Below are 15,829 nucleotides of genomic sequence, written 5' to 3'. Positions count from 1 at the left end.
TTTTATACACCCTGCATATACTTTTGAGAGTGATCCCCCATCATTCTCAATGGGATTTACTTCTGTAAAGACTTGCATAAGTTTGGGAATGCAAGGTAGCCATGGTGAAGATAAAAGCAGAGTGGTCTTTATTCTAGATAGTTCAGAAGACTTTTGTCTCTAGCTTCACCTATCTTTGCTCTGATTTTGCCAATCAAAGGCATTTGGCCCTCAACAGGTTACAACTGAAGGGATGTGGACCTTGTCAGGAAAAAAGGATGTCCACTATTCCTGGATTGGTCTTTCTATGCATTTAGACATGCCTGTTAAGCTATGTTTGAATTTTCATCAACCTTTTCACTTGCATACCCATTTCAAAGCTTCCGTTTATCACACCAACCAACGAGGCAGGGATGTTGAACCGCCGTTCAATCTGTGTGAGCATGCTGTTCATGTAAGCCCCAGACATGGTCTTGGCGAGATAAGCAAAAGATAGTGACACCAGAAAGACCTAGAAGAGAATGTAGAGAACTCATTAAATCAACAATAGGACCTTGTTAGGGGGATTCGAAGATGGTGGAGCTCTTGAAATTGCAAAACGAAGGGCTGGCGAAAATGTTATCGTGTAGTTTAGGGTGGAAAGGTATGGAGAGGGGCAAGAATATTCACATGCTCCACCTCCTGACTCCATCCAATCGTAGCCAAATGGAATTGGGTTAGGCACATGCACACACAAATCTTGCAACACTTGCAAATCTTGATGGTCAATGTCATGGGCTGGATGGATGCAAAGGAGTGGTGGGAGGCACCAGCTGGGGAACCCTCAGGGGAAGAAGGCTTAGAGCCAGTGGCTTGGTGGTGGGATGAGAATAAGTGGCCAGAGGGAGAAGAGGGAGCAGAATGGGAGGAGGGGGTGTTAGAAGTTGAAGAGGCAACAGGGTTTAGTGAGGAGGAAGAGGCTATGGCAGAGAGCAGTTCAGAATCAGAGGCAGAAGCAGAGGGGGGGGGTTAAGAGGCAGAGAGGAGGCACACTGCTGAAGAGGCCAGGGAATCTCCCCCTCCTGGTGTGACCAGGTCACCTCCTCCCTGGTCTCCCAGAACCAGAAGAGGAATGAAGAGAGCAGAGCGAAGAGAGACAAGGCGACAAAGTCTGAGGAAGAGGAGCCTCCGAGAGTGCTGGGAGGGTGTGGCCCTTCAGTTCTTGCAACTGTCTCCTTGAGGCAAGACCTACTGGGAAGAGTTGCTGTGATCACAGGGTTTCTTTGAATAAAAAGTAAACTTCACTGACAGCAGTGGCTTTATTGCTGACCTGCTCCTGACTCCAGCTCCTGACAGTTGGCAAGCTCTGTGAGTGTGCATGTGTATATAATTGCCCTTTTCTCTGTGCATATGAACAATTTCCATAGGTATATGTGAAATTGCCCTTTTCTTGGTATGTGATTGCTTCATTCCCCATGTGTGTGATTGCCCCCTTCCATGTGTGCATGCAAAATTACCTCTTCTCTCTGAGTCTGATTGACCCTTTCTCTCTGTGTTATATTGCCCCCTTTCCTGTCCTCCCTAATAGGACACTGAGAACGACCCTGGATCTACTTGACACAAAGTGAGAAACAACAGTGTCATGTTTAATCCCAAAACTTAAAGAGGCCATGGAAATCCAGTACTGATAAGCCTTAATCCCATTAGTTCTGCTTGGGACCACAGACAGACCATAAACCTGACACCCAGAACACAATTCAGTTGGCTGTCCTTCTCTTCCTTTATCCCATGCCTATGGAGTCGATGCCAAGCACTTAAATCTCGAGAAGCGGTGCCCTTAAGGAAACCGGATAAACTGTGGTCTTTGCTCCTTCCTCTGGTTTTCTCATATAAACAAATTAAAGGATAAGGGGGGGGGGATTAAAAGATGAGCTAAGGCTTATGGACACAAACGGTTAGAAGCCCAACTTTTATACTAAACAAGTAAATCCAGCCTGTGCCTACCTGCCGTCTTACTTACAACCAGTCTAGGGCAGGCATAGTCTTGGCTTCAGTCTTGCACCATGTAAAGGAGGCAGGCAACACTAGGTTGAGGTGGCTCCATCTACAATTGGTTCTGGCTCCATCTATTCCCTGCCTTCCACCCCATTGGTCCCAATGGGACCAGCCTACCATATAAAGTAAGAAGGACCACAGCCAAGGTTCCACCAACTTTTGCCTCTGGCCCTGCCCACAATCAGCATGTGGCTCATGGGAAAGTTACCAATCAGAGAATGTGGCCCTTGGTTGTGAAGAGTTCCTCACTCCTTGTCTATCCAATGTACGCGATGTGGTCGCAGGTGGCGCTGTGGTCTAAACCACTGAGCCTCTTAGGCTTGCCAATCAGAAGGTCGGCGGTTCGAATCCCCGTGACGGGGTGAGCTCCCATTGCTCGGTCCCGGCTCCTGCCAACCTAGCAGTTCGAAAGCACGTCAAAGTGCAAGTAGATAAATAGGTACCGCTTTGGTGGGAAGGTAAACGGCATTTCCATCCACTGCTCTGGTTTGCCAGAAGTGGCTTAGTCATGCTGGCCACATGACCCGGAAGCTGTATGCCGGCTCCCTTGGCCAATAAAGCAGGATGAGTGCCACAACCCCAGAGTCGTACGTGACTGGACCTAACGGTCAGGGGTCCCTTTACCTTTACCTATCCAATGTAAGGGCTGGTTAGCAAATGCTGCTTGATTTATGTTAATACAATTACCATTTTCCTCGCTTGCTTTGCTCTTGAATTGTTAATGAGTATCTTAAATTAGAATCTTTGGGTTGAGTACTGCAAGTTTTATTGGGTTATCTAGCCCACACTGACTGTTCTGCTTCATGCTGCTTAATTGAGATAGGAGGGCAGATAACAGACGTCAGCCTTTCTCCCCTTTAACATGCCGTCGGATCCAATTTCTATGTGCTCAGGTATTTGGATAATGGTCACACAACCCTCTGTGTGTAAATTATGCAAAGGGCATCTCTTCTTTGCAAAGGAGGCGGAAACTCAACAGTATTCACTAATTTACAGGATTTAAAGGAAAGTCAACCAAGCTTCCTAGGTGCTCGGCAATTTTCTTAAGGGGTCTGCGCAGATCCATCCGCAACGAATGAGTTTTTAATTGACAAAAGAACCATAGCATTTTTCTTACCTTCAGCTTGGTCAGACAGAATATAGATGGCTCCTTAGCTCCTTTCATTGTGCTTTTTGAATCGGCTGCAGAATCTTCCTTGTGGTTATTTGTATCTGTCCCAGCATCCTTTTAAAGGAAAAGATGAAAAGAAGAGTACTGGTCATAACAAGACTAAGTTTAAAAATACCATAGAGTGGTATACAAAAACAGTTTGCGGGTGGGGTGGTGGGGATCACAGCTAATAAACTACATTCCCTGCATGTGGGTAGCTATTGTTTACTGGGTGGGATGAGGTGGCAGGGAAGTCAGCGAGGTGCAAACCCATCATCGAAGCCAATCCAATGCTCCCGCCAGTGTGTTTGCACTGTGATGACTTCCCTGCCACCTCTTCCCTCCCGATAAGCAACAGGGATTCATCTGTCAGACAGCTTGCATAAACAGGATGCATGGTGCTTATGGATGCATGGTGCTTTCAGTTTACCTACCTGGAAATAATCTGCAGTGAAATCAATGGGATTGATGTCTGAAAACATGCATAGGATTGGGTTCTTAGGCACACCTGATGTACGTAGGACACAGAGAAACTATTGATCTTGGTTCATGCATAAATACCCATACAGTGGTACCTCGGGTTAAGTACTTAATTTGTTCCAGAGGTCTGTACTTAACCTGAAACTGTTCTTAACCTGAGGCACCACTTTAGCTAATGGGGCCTCCTGCTGCTGCCGCACCGCCGGAGCACGATTTCTGTTCTCAACCTGAAGCAAAGTTCTTAACCTGAAGCACTATTTCTGGGTTAGCGGAGTATGTAACCTGAAGTGTATGTAACCTGAAGCGTATGTAACCTGAGGTACCACTGTAATTGACAGCAAGCTGATAGGTCTATAATTTCCTTGGTCATTGGCTTGAATCTTTTAAAAAATGGGCATAACTACTACTACTCTCTTCCAGCTAGAAGGAAGCATACCAGAACTATTTATTGTAGTAAAAAGGGCAGCCACCAATGTTGGTTTGCTTTTATAAGCTACAAAGGAAGACAGCCCGTCCTCAGGGCCTCACTTGGAAAAGTGCCAATTCTGCAGATCAAAGCGATTGTGTGGACACATATGGGGTAAGATGATACTTTGAGTAAACGAATCAAGTCGTTATTCCTGAATATGACAATATAGGGAAATAGAGATATATAGCTAAAACACATTGGGTTATATCCAGCTACTCAAAGCAGACCCACTGAAAATAATGAACCTAAGTTGGCCATATCCATTTATTTCCATAGGTCTACTCTGAGTGCCACTAGCATCAGCGACAACCCATTGATTAATGATGCCACTCAAAAACTAGCGCATTCATAAGTCAACTCTGTAGTTTCACAATTCTTCAAAGCATTGTGAGCCCTGTTCCAATGATTTTTTAAAACGTTTTCTTAGTTTGAAACAATGAGATTATGAGCAAACAACATGAGATCACAACCGATCATAAAATGCCATGACACCGCGATGCATGTGTTGGGAAAGAATGTTGCATTGTGCATGCCACATTCCCCAGATGCACTTTGGTGATGTGCAATAATTCAGACACTTTGAAATCTGGTGGTAACAAATAACTTCACAGCAGAAGGTCTCAAGTTCAAGGTCTCCAGCATCTCTAGGTTGGGCTGGGTTGCATCTAACACTGTGAAGGCAGAGTTTTGCTTGCCCAAGGAGACCTCCAGTTCCTCTCCTCCTGCTGCCTGCTTCCACAAACTACTTCAGAGGGTCCCAGAAACTGGACCTGATTTGGAGGGTGCATGGAGGGGTGGAAGGGGCAAATGATGAAGAGAGCATTCCATCGGTCTGTTGCACCAGTGGAACTTCAGAGATGGACAGTGCCCCCTGCCTGAAACCCTGCCAGAATATTGTTGCATGCTATCCCAATCTCCAGGCAGTTTACAATTCCAGAGCTTCCAGGCACTTACCCGGGATTCAGTTTCCCCGGAATGAGGGAGATGGTAGCGTTTTTAGGCTATATACTTTATTTACACACATATACAACCTTAGCCTATGAAGACCCTGAGGCCCCAAGAAGGTCATGCTTTTCCCATAGCCACAGCCTTGGATTCAAGCATAAATCAAGCATGTCTCTCCCGCTCTGGTTTCTGCCTGCATCCTTGCTTCTAGCCCAGCTCTCTCTCACACACACCTCTGGCACAAAGCCACTTCCTTTGTTACCCATACTTAGAGGACCATTAAGTCACCAAGGAGCTGGCCTGGCGATTCCAACAATTGTATCCTCCATTAGATTTTAACCCTTGCTGGATTCAGGAATTAGAAGGGGCTGAGGCATACAGCCTAACACAAACACATCCTGTCCAAACTCACAAGAATCTTGATGAGACAGCAGGTTGGCTCAGTATAAGGCAGCTTTCTCTGTTCCTAATTTCCATCCAAGTTTATGCCAGTGGATTTGTAATTCAACAAGCACATTGCAAATTATACTGGGCTCAATGTGTTCATCACTAATCTTAATATGTGTGCAGAGACCCCCACCCAGAAAGAGACAGGAAATATGCTGAGCTTCAAAGCATGTACACTGCTGAAACGGCTCTATTTTCTCCATGTCTTGATCCTGCAGGTACCCCTAACTATTAGGTCCAGTCGCAGACGACTCTGTGGTTGTGCGCTCATCTCGCACTATAGGCCAAGGGAGCTGGCATTTGTCTGCAGACAGCTTCCAGGTCATGTGGTCATGATGACTAAGCCGCTTCTGGCGAACCAGAGCAGTGCACGGAAACACCGTTTACCTTCCCACTGGAATGGTACCTATTTATCTACTTGCACTTGACGTGCTTTCAAACTGCTAGGTGGGCAGGAGCTGGTACCGAACAACGGGAGCTCACCCCCTCGCAGGGATTTGAACTACCGACCTTCCGATCAGCAAGCCCTAGGCTCTGTGGTTTAGACCACAGTGCCACCCGTGTCCCTGATCCTGCAGATTCTTGCCTAAATAAGCACACCGAGATTCTTTATTCTGCATTAAAATACAAAACCCACGTACATCTCTGGACTCAATATATTTGAGATCCTCTCTCTCTCTCTCTCTCTCTCTCTCTCTCTCTCTCAACAATACAAGTTCGTTCTCTTATGAACTTGTCCAAAAGCATAACGGCTTCTGCTGGCTTTTCTGTTTGCTGGGAGCTGCTTGACGTAGGAAGAAGAGGAAAAGGAAGTGGGATAGCTTCATTTAAGGTTAGGCTCAATAACATTCCTTGAAAAGAAGTGGGGAAGTTTCAGATCCCCCTGAAAAAGATGTGAGGTGGCATCCCATAACCCTGCTGTAAGGATAATAGCCTATAATGGTCAGGGGAGGAGAACTAATGATTGGGAGTTAGTTGGCCATCTGTCTGTTGAGTTTGAGCGATAAGATACCTATCAGAGCTGAGTGTTGGGAAGGGGAGGGCACAGGTTTGTGAATGAGAATCAAACAATGTTGTTGTTTAGTCGTTTAGTCGTGTCCGACTCTTTGTAACCCCATGGACCAGAGCACACCAGGCACTCCTGTCTTTCACTGCTTCCTGCAGTTTGGTCAAACTCATGCTGGTGGCTTTGAAAACACTGTCCAACCATCTTGTCCTCTGTCGTCCCCTTCTCCTTGTGCCCTCCATCTTTCATTTCCAGGGAGTCTTCTCTTCTCATGAGGTGGCCAAAGTCTTGGAGCCTCAGCTTCAGGATTTGTCCTTCCAGTGAGCACTCAGGGCTGATTTCCTTCAGAATGGATAGGTTTGATCTTCTTGCAGTCCATGGGACTCTCAAGAGTCTCATCCAGCACCATAGTTCAAAAGCATCAGTTCTTCGGCGATCCAGCCTTCTTGATGGTCCAGCTCTCACTTCCATACATCACTACTGGGAAAACCATAGCTTTAACTATACGGACCTTTGTTGGCAAGGTGATGTCTCTGCTTTTTAAGATGCTGTCTAGGTTTGTCAAACAATAGTTTCCACTTTAGAAGAGACAGGAGAGAGGAGGAAAGAGAGATGATGGCTGAAGGCAACTTGAGACTGCAGTGCCAATTTCTGGGGAGAAGGTCTGCTGGTTTGCAGGAGAGACAGCTGCTTGTTCAAGTTGTTATTATCGGTATGTAAAGCTCTTAGCAACTCGGGACCAGTTTACCTTACCCACTCGACCGCTTCAATCTGCAGAGCTGGTTGCAGGTGCCAAGTAATACTTGCTCTGCCTTTGTAAAGAATCAATATTTCCATGTGGCAGCACCTGCACATTGGGACTCCCTGCCAACTGTCAAGGCGGGAGTCAGGAGCAGGTCAGCAATAACTCACAAGGTCTCAATGAAGTTTATTCTTTATTCAAAGAAACAAAACAGCTCAGGCCGAATGGGCACAGCAAATCCTCCCAGTAGATCTTGCCTCAATGAGGCAGTTGCGAGGACTGAAGAACCTCACTTTCCACAGCTCTCTAAGTCTCCTGTTCCCCCAAGTCCTTCCCAAGCAACTTGAGACTTCTTTGCCTTGTCTGTCTCTGTTTAACTCTCTTCATACCTCTTCTGGTTCTGGGAGACTGGGGGCAGGGAGGGTAGATTGTCGCAGCAGAAGGGGGTGACACCCTGGCTTCTTCAGCAGCCTGCCTCATCTCTGCCTCTTGGCTTCCCTCCTCTCCTGCTTCATCTTCTGATTCCGGACTTCTCTCTGCCACAGATTATCCCTGCTCACTAAACCCTGTAACCTCTTCAGCTTTTGACACCTCTTCTTCCCACTGTTCTCTCTCTAACCACCAATCTCCAGGCTCTGAGTTTTCGTCCCTTGGGGGATTCCCTGGCTGGTTCCTTCCACCACTCCTCTGCATCCAGCCAGTCCACAACACCAACTGACAACAGGTAGGTGTACTCTTTTTTGGCATCTGCTAAAACTATTTCTATTTAGGCAAGCCTGCCCAGCTACATAGATTGGTAGGGCAGTGTTGGCTTCCACTGGCACTTTCTCTTCCCAAGAGTGTAGAGCTGCCCCAGGAACTGCTTAGAGAGCAGGGCAACACTGTTCTCCCCAATGGGAATATTACACATGTACCATAACAGTTTGGCCGTAGTTGAAAAATCTGTACTGCACACTGGGGTGGGCAACCTTTTCCAGCTTAGGCCCAATGGGTGGGGACTATGGGCTTGTCCCACACCTAGAAAGTGGTTTTTTTCCATTGACTCCCACTTTCTATACATGACTCCAAGTGGTTTTGCCTTTGCTCAGCCACCATCCCCTGGGAAACCCATTCTTTAGCGCTAAATCAGAACTAACAGCAGTCTGCAGGAAAACCCGGTTGCTGTTTGTTCCAATTCCGCACTAAATATCAAGTTTCCCGGAGGGAAAGCAGCAGGGCAAATGGAGGCGGGAGCCGTAAAAGGAAGCAGATTTTGGTTGAACATCAGGCAAAATGTCCTATGCTAAGAGCTGGTGGCAAGGCTCTCCTTCACTCAAGATATTTAAGTGGCGTCTGAACAGCTGTTTATTAGAGGCGCCATTCCTCCATCATGCATAGAAGGCACCACACTGAGCACAGAGGTAATTTTAGGGCAGCACAACCAGTTCGCCCACACTGAGCGCCGAGCGGAGAGGGCACCTGCAAAGCATTTGCTTGGCTACAGCGAGGAGGCGTGAGGGCTCTGTCAAGGTCCTAGAGTCCACCCATCTCCTTCCCAAAGCCCAGGTGATACTTGCCCAGCTTTGGGAAGGAGGTCAGTGGACTCTAAGACCCTGCCACAGCCCTCATAACTCCTTCCCAAAGCCTGGCAGGGTGCAAGGATGGGGGGGAGCACCAAATTTTGGGCAAGCTCAAGGTGCCATAGTACCAAATTCCGTCCTTGATGTGCAAAGAGTTGTCTATGGTGCTGTGATCCTCTGATTCTATGGCAATGCCTTGCAGAGGTGTACAGTTTGCCTCTCAGCAGCTTCAAGCCCCCTTTACACACATGCACATGCACACACACAAAAAATGATGACCGGCATTTTGCTAGTTAACTCGATGTGCCCTCAAATATACAAACCGAGTGCTGCGATTTGGAAGTGCTGGCTGTTCCTTTAGGAAAAGCTTTAGGTGCAACACGGGAGAGATATCATGCCCCCAATCCCCCGCCACACACACACCATCCCCATTGCAGCGTCGTCGGTTATGAAAATCTGCTTGCCGGAAAATACAATACACAAAAGTCCTGCGAGCTCCGTGCCAAGGAATGTTTTAAAAGAACGTCAGGTGTTTTATTTCCCTGAACTTCTGGTTACACAATTATTTTGGACATTTCTTCAGGTCATTAAAGGGAGCAGCATTTTCAGAATGCTTGTACAGTGCGGCTCTTTTAATCGCTTGATCTGTTAGTTCAAAGTGAGCCAGCAAAAAAACTAAAACAAAAAACAACCCAAAACATGCTACAGTCTAGGATTTGATGGCATGCAACCTAAAGGCTGTGTGTGTGTGTGTGTGTGTGTGTGTGTGTGTGAGTTAGAATCTTGCAAATCCCAACATTCTTTATAATGTTTTTTGAAAAAGGACTCTTCTAGTCATCATGACTGTAAGATAAATGTAACATCATATATTCCCTGCGCCAAGCAAGCTTCCCAAAGCATCAACCCAAAGCTCTGATTGTTTATTTTTAACATTCCCATTAGATGACTTTTCTCCCCATTTCCCTCCCATCTCTTTCCGTCTTGCAGCATCTTTATGGCTTTATTGCTATCCATACCTCGGTGATCCTGTTAGTGGCAAATCCATTGGCTTCTCTCCTCAAATCTAACCCATATCGGAGTTTCTTTTGGGATGAAGCCATTGCAGTTTTGGAGCAATGAAAGGATCTCTTACGAGAGACACAAAACCAAGACAACGGGGTGAAAGAACGGGACTGAATGTACTTCTTTCTTAGAAGAAGTCTAAGTGAAACTTTTGTTATATTCAGCAGTGACCTGCTGAGCGGGAGAAAGAAACAAGAAACTGGGGGACCTTGAGCCAAAATAAATAACCCAGAAAACTGCCCCATTTCAAGACATGGTCATATCTCTCTTTACAGCTCTCCTCTCTATTCTTGCAAGTACATTTCAGACAATAAACTAGGCACAACCTTGGATTGCCTACCTTGATGCTATCACTCATCTTGGCTTCCGTTTCCATTTCAGACCAGGATCGGACCACACACTACCTGAATGTCTCCTCTGCTCTCTCTTCCTTGTTCAGCTAAGCTTGTAAAAAGACTTGAGTCCTGGGTAATTCCCTAAACAATTTTAATCCCTGCAGGTCTTTGATTACCTTGAGTTCTGGCCAGTCGGCTGCCATTAACCCCTAACAGGATCCAAAATGTTGCACTGATGTGCTCATTAAAGGCAAAATATGTACACAGTGAAACTGAGATAATGAACACTGGCTCCTCTAGATGAACTGTTTAACTGAGCATTTGTTTTGCTTTGCTTGCATAAAGCTCGCACAGCAGTTGGAGTCCTGGGGCAACCAATATGGCGCCTTCTGCTGGACTACAACTCCCATGAGCCCTAGCCAGCATGGCCAATTGTCAGGGATGAGTTGGAGTCCAACAGCAGCTGAGTGGGCACCACTATGGACTCCTCCAGGCATCCTTTTCATGATGGCACCAGGGCACATACACGATCTTGCATTCAATACAGTTTTCACAACTCTTGTTTCTGTTTTATTATAAAATGAAATAATAATAAACTTTACAAAACCCTAAAACACTGTTTGCATCTCCTAAAAATGGTTGTATAAAGGTAAAGGGTAAAGGGACCCCTGACCATTAGGTCCAGTAGTGACCGACTCTGGGGTTGCGGCGCTCATCTCGCTTTATTGGCCGAGGGAGCCAGCGTACAGCTTCTGTGTCATGTGGCCAGCTAAGCCACTTCTGGCGAACCAGAGCAGCGCATGGAAATGCCGTTTACCTTCCTGCCAGAGTGGTACCTATTTATCTACTTGCACGCTGACGTGCTTTCAAACTGCTAGGTGGGCAGGAGCAGGGACCGAGCAATGGGAGCTCACCCCGTCGCGGGGATTTGAACCGCCGACCTTCTGATTGGCAAGTCCTAGGCTCTGTAGTTTAACCCACAGCGCCACCCGCATCCCATAAAAATGGTTGTATACATGCTGTTTAATTTCAGACTGGGGTATGATGTCCTGCAGCTTCCTACTGAAACAGTATCATAGCATTCGTTGCTGGCACCCAGGGCAGGTGTGCAGGCACTCAGCAGGGGGTCACCACTGCCAAAGCAACCTCACCCCCACTGGAGCAAAACCGGGCCAAGCTGAACTGTCTGCCCGCCCACACAGGGGGGGGACCTGACTGATCAATGTGGACCTTGGCAGGCAGAGAAGAGCACAGGGCCACACTACACTGGGGGCACTTTCAAAATTTGTGCACCCAGTGGCATGACACTCAGGCACCTATCACGCTACAATGCTGTGCTGAAATCCTAAAAATGGTCGCACCACAAATGCTCCAGGTTTTTCTGTGGTTTCGCTTTGTTGTGCTATAGCTCCCCTTCGGACAGCAATAATGTAATAAAATTGGGGAAGCATCGCAGAACATCTAATAGAGCAGGATGGTGTGTGTGGACGGTCCATTATAAATCCACCACAGCTGTGCTGTTATGATGTCAATGGCATTTTGCAGAAGACACCCTCAAAAGAACCACAAGTCCACAGAGACTTTACATCTGGATGAGGGTGGATGAGGGTGGTGCTGTGGTCTAAACCACTGAGCCTCTTGGACTTGCTGATCAGAAGGTCGGCGGTTTGAATCCCCGCGAAAGAGTGAGCTCCCATTGCTCTGTCCCAGCTCCTGCCAACCTAGCAGTTCGAAAGCACACCAGTGCAAGTAGATAAATAGGTACCGCTGTGGCGGGAAGGTAAACGGCATTTCCGTGCACTCTGATTTCTGTCACAGTGTTTTGTTGTGTCAGAAGCAGTTTAGTCATGCTGGCCACATGACCCAGAAAGCTGTCTGTGGAAAAACGCCAGCTCCCTCGGCCTGAAAGCGAGATGAGCACCACAACCCCATAGTCGCTTTTGATTGGACTTAACCATCCAGGGGTCCTTAACCTTTTTACCTGTACTAAGCATTCATTCTGCTTTGGTTACAGAGCAGTTGCAGCGCCATCACCCTGCATCCTGAACTCAACCTCATTTGCCTGCAAGGTTTTTTTTTACAAACCTTCTTGTTAATCATTCATCAGTCCCACGCTTTGCAGTGCATTTCCCCATCACTTTTCCAAATGGCAAAAAGTTTGTTTCTTTCCCTTTTTTCAAAGCAAGTTTATTGAACTTCGCAACAGAGCTTTAATCCACCTAAAGTTCCAGGATGACCCAGAATCCTTCCAGCAAAATACTGCTAGTCTGGGGGCATCTGAATTCGCCGCTGGACCCCTTTGTGCAGAACTCATAATGTGGTCTCCCAGGTTAAGGAACCTATTTGCAGGCTTTCCTCAGTCTACAGCAAGGGGGGTGGTCAACCTTTGGCTGTTCAAGGAGCCGCATTAGCTCTTGGGAAAGTTTCTGTTCGTTTGTGTGTGATTGTTTAAACTATATAACTATGGAAAGCTGTGTTTTGAGCCCCAATATTTTAAATTCTATGATCTCCCCACCTCCAATACACTCCTTTTTCTGTTTGCTACCCTGGGCAACTTTGCGAAGAAGGGCAGAATATGAATATAATAAATGGAAAGGGAAGAAAGAAATTGGTGCTAGCTAGTGTCAATATTTATTTATTTTATCAGAGTCTTTCTGCCCCTGCTCCTTCCTGCAGCTCAAAGTGCATGGCAGCTTAACAGCAAAACGTATACTATAAACAGTAATGCAAAACATAAAAGCGAACCATCCCTCCATGTCAAAACAGGAACACTAAGGCTGAGTCTAGACATATATATTTCTTTAAATACTGTGAAAATGCTTCTTTTTAAAAAAATAATGAAAATATATATTGAATTTGCCATTAGCTAACCGTCACCATCTAGTGTCACATTTGTATAATGCACTTAAAGCATGCTTAAAACGTTATATTTGCAGCTGTATAGCTGAGCCCTAACTCTCAACTCCAACCAACATCAACGCCCTCAGGTTCCAAAAAGCCTGGACAAAGAAGCACATTTCACCTGCCATCTAAATACAGCTATTGCTATCACATCAAAAGAAGATGCAGGGCAACACGAATGTGGGGAAGAGGGTTATATTTATTAAAGTTTTATATATATATATATATAAAGGTAAAGGACCCTGGATGGTTAAATCCCATCAAAGGTGACTATGGGGTTGTGGCGCTTATCTTGCTTCAGGCCAAGGGAGCCGGTGTTTATCCACAGACAGCTTTCTGGGTCATGTGGCCAGCATGACTAAACCGCTCCAGAACACCGTGACAGAAACCAGAGTGCACAGAAATGCTGTTTACGCTCCCACCACACCGGTACCTATTTATCTACTTGCAGTGGCATGGTTTCAAACTGCTAGGTTGGCAGGAGCTGGGACAGAGAAGAGTTTGGATTTGGATTTGATATCTCGCTTTATCACTACCCGAAGGAGTCTCAAAGCAGCTAACATTTTCCTTTCCCTTCCTCCCCCACAACAAACACTCTGTGAGGTGAGTGGGGCTGAGAGACTTCAAAGAAGTGTGACTAGCCCAATGTCACCCAGCAGCTGCATGTGGAGGAGCGGAGACGCGAACCTAGTTCACCAGATTAGAAGTCTACCGCTCTTAACCACTACACCACACTGGCTCCCAGAACTGCCAAACAGCTGAAGGATCTGCCAGTCAACAGAACAAGAACAAGGAGTCCAATCAAATAAGTCTGGGCATGTGAGCGAAGCAAATGGGAGGATCCAATCACTCCCATTGCTTGAGCCAGTTTACAGCTTGCTATGGTCACACAGCAAGGTTTGATAAACTCCTATCCACCCTTCCATTGAATAGACCTTGGGTTCATTGGCCGACTTTCAACCCGAAGCACGTACTAGGCCAAACGCCCCAAATGACTCAGATATTGACCGCATATTATCTTAAATCTGCTCACCTGCCTGGAACAAATGCCAGTAAGCCAAATGGCTATACACTACTCCAGCCTGAAAGGGATGCAGGTGGCGCTGTAGGTTAAACCACAGAGCCTAGGGCTTGCCGATCAGAAGGTTGGTGGTTCAAATCACCGCGACGAGGTGAGCTCCTGTTGCTCGGTCCCTGCTCCTGCCAACCTAGCAGTTCAAAAGCACGTCAGCGTGCAAGTAGATAAATAGGTACCGCTCCGGTGGGAAGGTAAATGGTGTTTCCGTGTGCTGCTCTGGTTTGCCAGAATCAGCTTAGTCATGCTGGCCACATGACCTGTAAGTTGTACGCCGGCTCCCTTGGCCAATAAAGCACCGCAACCCCAGAGTCGTCCGCGACTGGACATAACGGTCAGGGTTCCCTTTACCTTTACCTTTACTCCAGCCCTATGGGAAGCACTCAGCAGTGTGGAGTAGGTGAAATCAAGGAAGAAGAAGAGTTTGGATTTGATATCCTGCTTTATCACTACCCAAAGGAGTCTCAAAGCGGCTAACATTCTCCTTTTCCTTCCTCCCCCACAACAAACACTCTGTGAGGTGAGTGAGGCTGAGAGACTTCAGAGAAGTGTGACTGGCCCAAGGTCACCCAGCAGCTGCATGTGGAGGAGCGGGGAAGCAAACCCGGTTCACCAGATTAGGAGTCTACCGCTCTTAACCACTACACCACACTGGCTCTCCAGTGCAAGGCAATCTGTGTCCCTACCCAAAAATCCTACTCAGTTCCCTAAAAGAAAGGGTAGCTAGCAAACCCCACACTGCAGAAAGGGTGGGAGGGTGGGTGTCCAGAAAGGAAAGAGGGGGGAATGTGGATTAAATAGGCTTAAATAGCCTAAGTGTCACTTCTCTCCTACTGGGCAAAATGCCCCCATGTGGTGCCCAGACCGCTCCCCTATAGAAGATAACATCTCTCCTACATTTCTATGATTCCTCTTCTTCCAGGGGTGGAGGGTGTGGCAAATACGTTCACCTTACCCCATCCCGCCACCGACAGAAGAAGGGGAAGGGAAATGTGATAGACTGTCATAATCTCATTATCACTGTTTTATGTGCAAAGCTATACATCAGGTTAAGTACTTAATTCATTCTGGAGGTCCGTTCTTAACCTGAAACTGTTCTTAACCTGAAGCTCCACTTTAGCTAATGGGGCCTCCCACTGCTGCCACACCGCCGGAGCACAATTTCTGTTCTCACCCTGAAGCAAAGTTCTTAACCCAAGGTACTATTTCTGGGTTAGCGGAGACTTTAACCTGAAGTGTATGTAACCTGAAGCGTATGTAACCCGAGGTACCACTGTATAAGCTGCCTAAACAAGACCTCTCATAAGCATTGTACACAATAAAACTGTAGATAAAACACAGCTATAATCTGCAAAACTATTTTGTGCGTGCGTGTGAAATAACCACTACTAAAACACAGATAAAATCTGTAAAATTTTCAAAACAAATATGGGTAAGTCACACGTAAATTGATCACTGCTATTAGTTAATCAGGTACGCCTTCATATGTTGCCATTTAACAGGAAATCCATTTGATTAACTCTTACTGTTTCTGCTCTAAAACCAGGGCTAGGTCTCTAGGGTGGCTTGGCACGATTCCGCCCTCCATATTCTGCCAACATGCCCCATTTTGGTGCATTTCAAGCCCCTCTGGCTCCTCTTTCCC

The 15,829-nt window shown here is 46.6% G+C and overlaps 2 protein-coding genes across 5 annotated transcripts in view; one reads left to right on the top strand and one right to left on the bottom strand.

Moving 5' to 3' along the window:
• The window catches only part of IAPP (islet amyloid polypeptide), a 48,168-nt gene that overhangs the window by 10,871 nt on the left and 21,468 nt on the right, over positions 1–15,829 (top strand). The window lies entirely within an intron of this gene.
• The window catches only part of SLCO1A2 (solute carrier organic anion transporter family member 1A2), a 43,089-nt gene that overhangs the window by 26,753 nt on the left and 507 nt on the right, over positions 1–15,829 (bottom strand). The window contains exons 1-3 of one of the 4 annotated variants that reach the window (XM_081879847.1): positions 10,214–10,325; positions 3,131–3,238; positions 349–490 (exon numbers count right to left, since the gene is read on the bottom strand). In XM_081879847.1, the coding sequence (XP_081735973.1) occupies positions 349–490; positions 3,131–3,238; positions 10,214–10,249 (286 nt within the window). In that variant the 5' untranslated portion in view covers positions 10,250–10,325. Of the gene's footprint in view, positions 1–21; positions 76–348; positions 491–3,130; positions 3,239–9,827; positions 9,970–10,213; positions 10,326–15,829 lie in introns of those variants that run through there. The other 3 variants (XM_081879846.1, XM_081879848.1, XM_081879850.1) reach the window with 3 other exon arrangements.

The sequence above is a fragment of the Podarcis erhardii genome, assembly GCF_964252035.2.
Source record: "Podarcis erhardii genome assembly, chromosome: 10".
NCBI lineage: Eukaryota > Metazoa > Chordata > Lepidosauria > Squamata > Lacertidae > Podarcis > Podarcis erhardii.
This window is presented reverse-complemented; position numbering and strand designations above follow the sequence as displayed.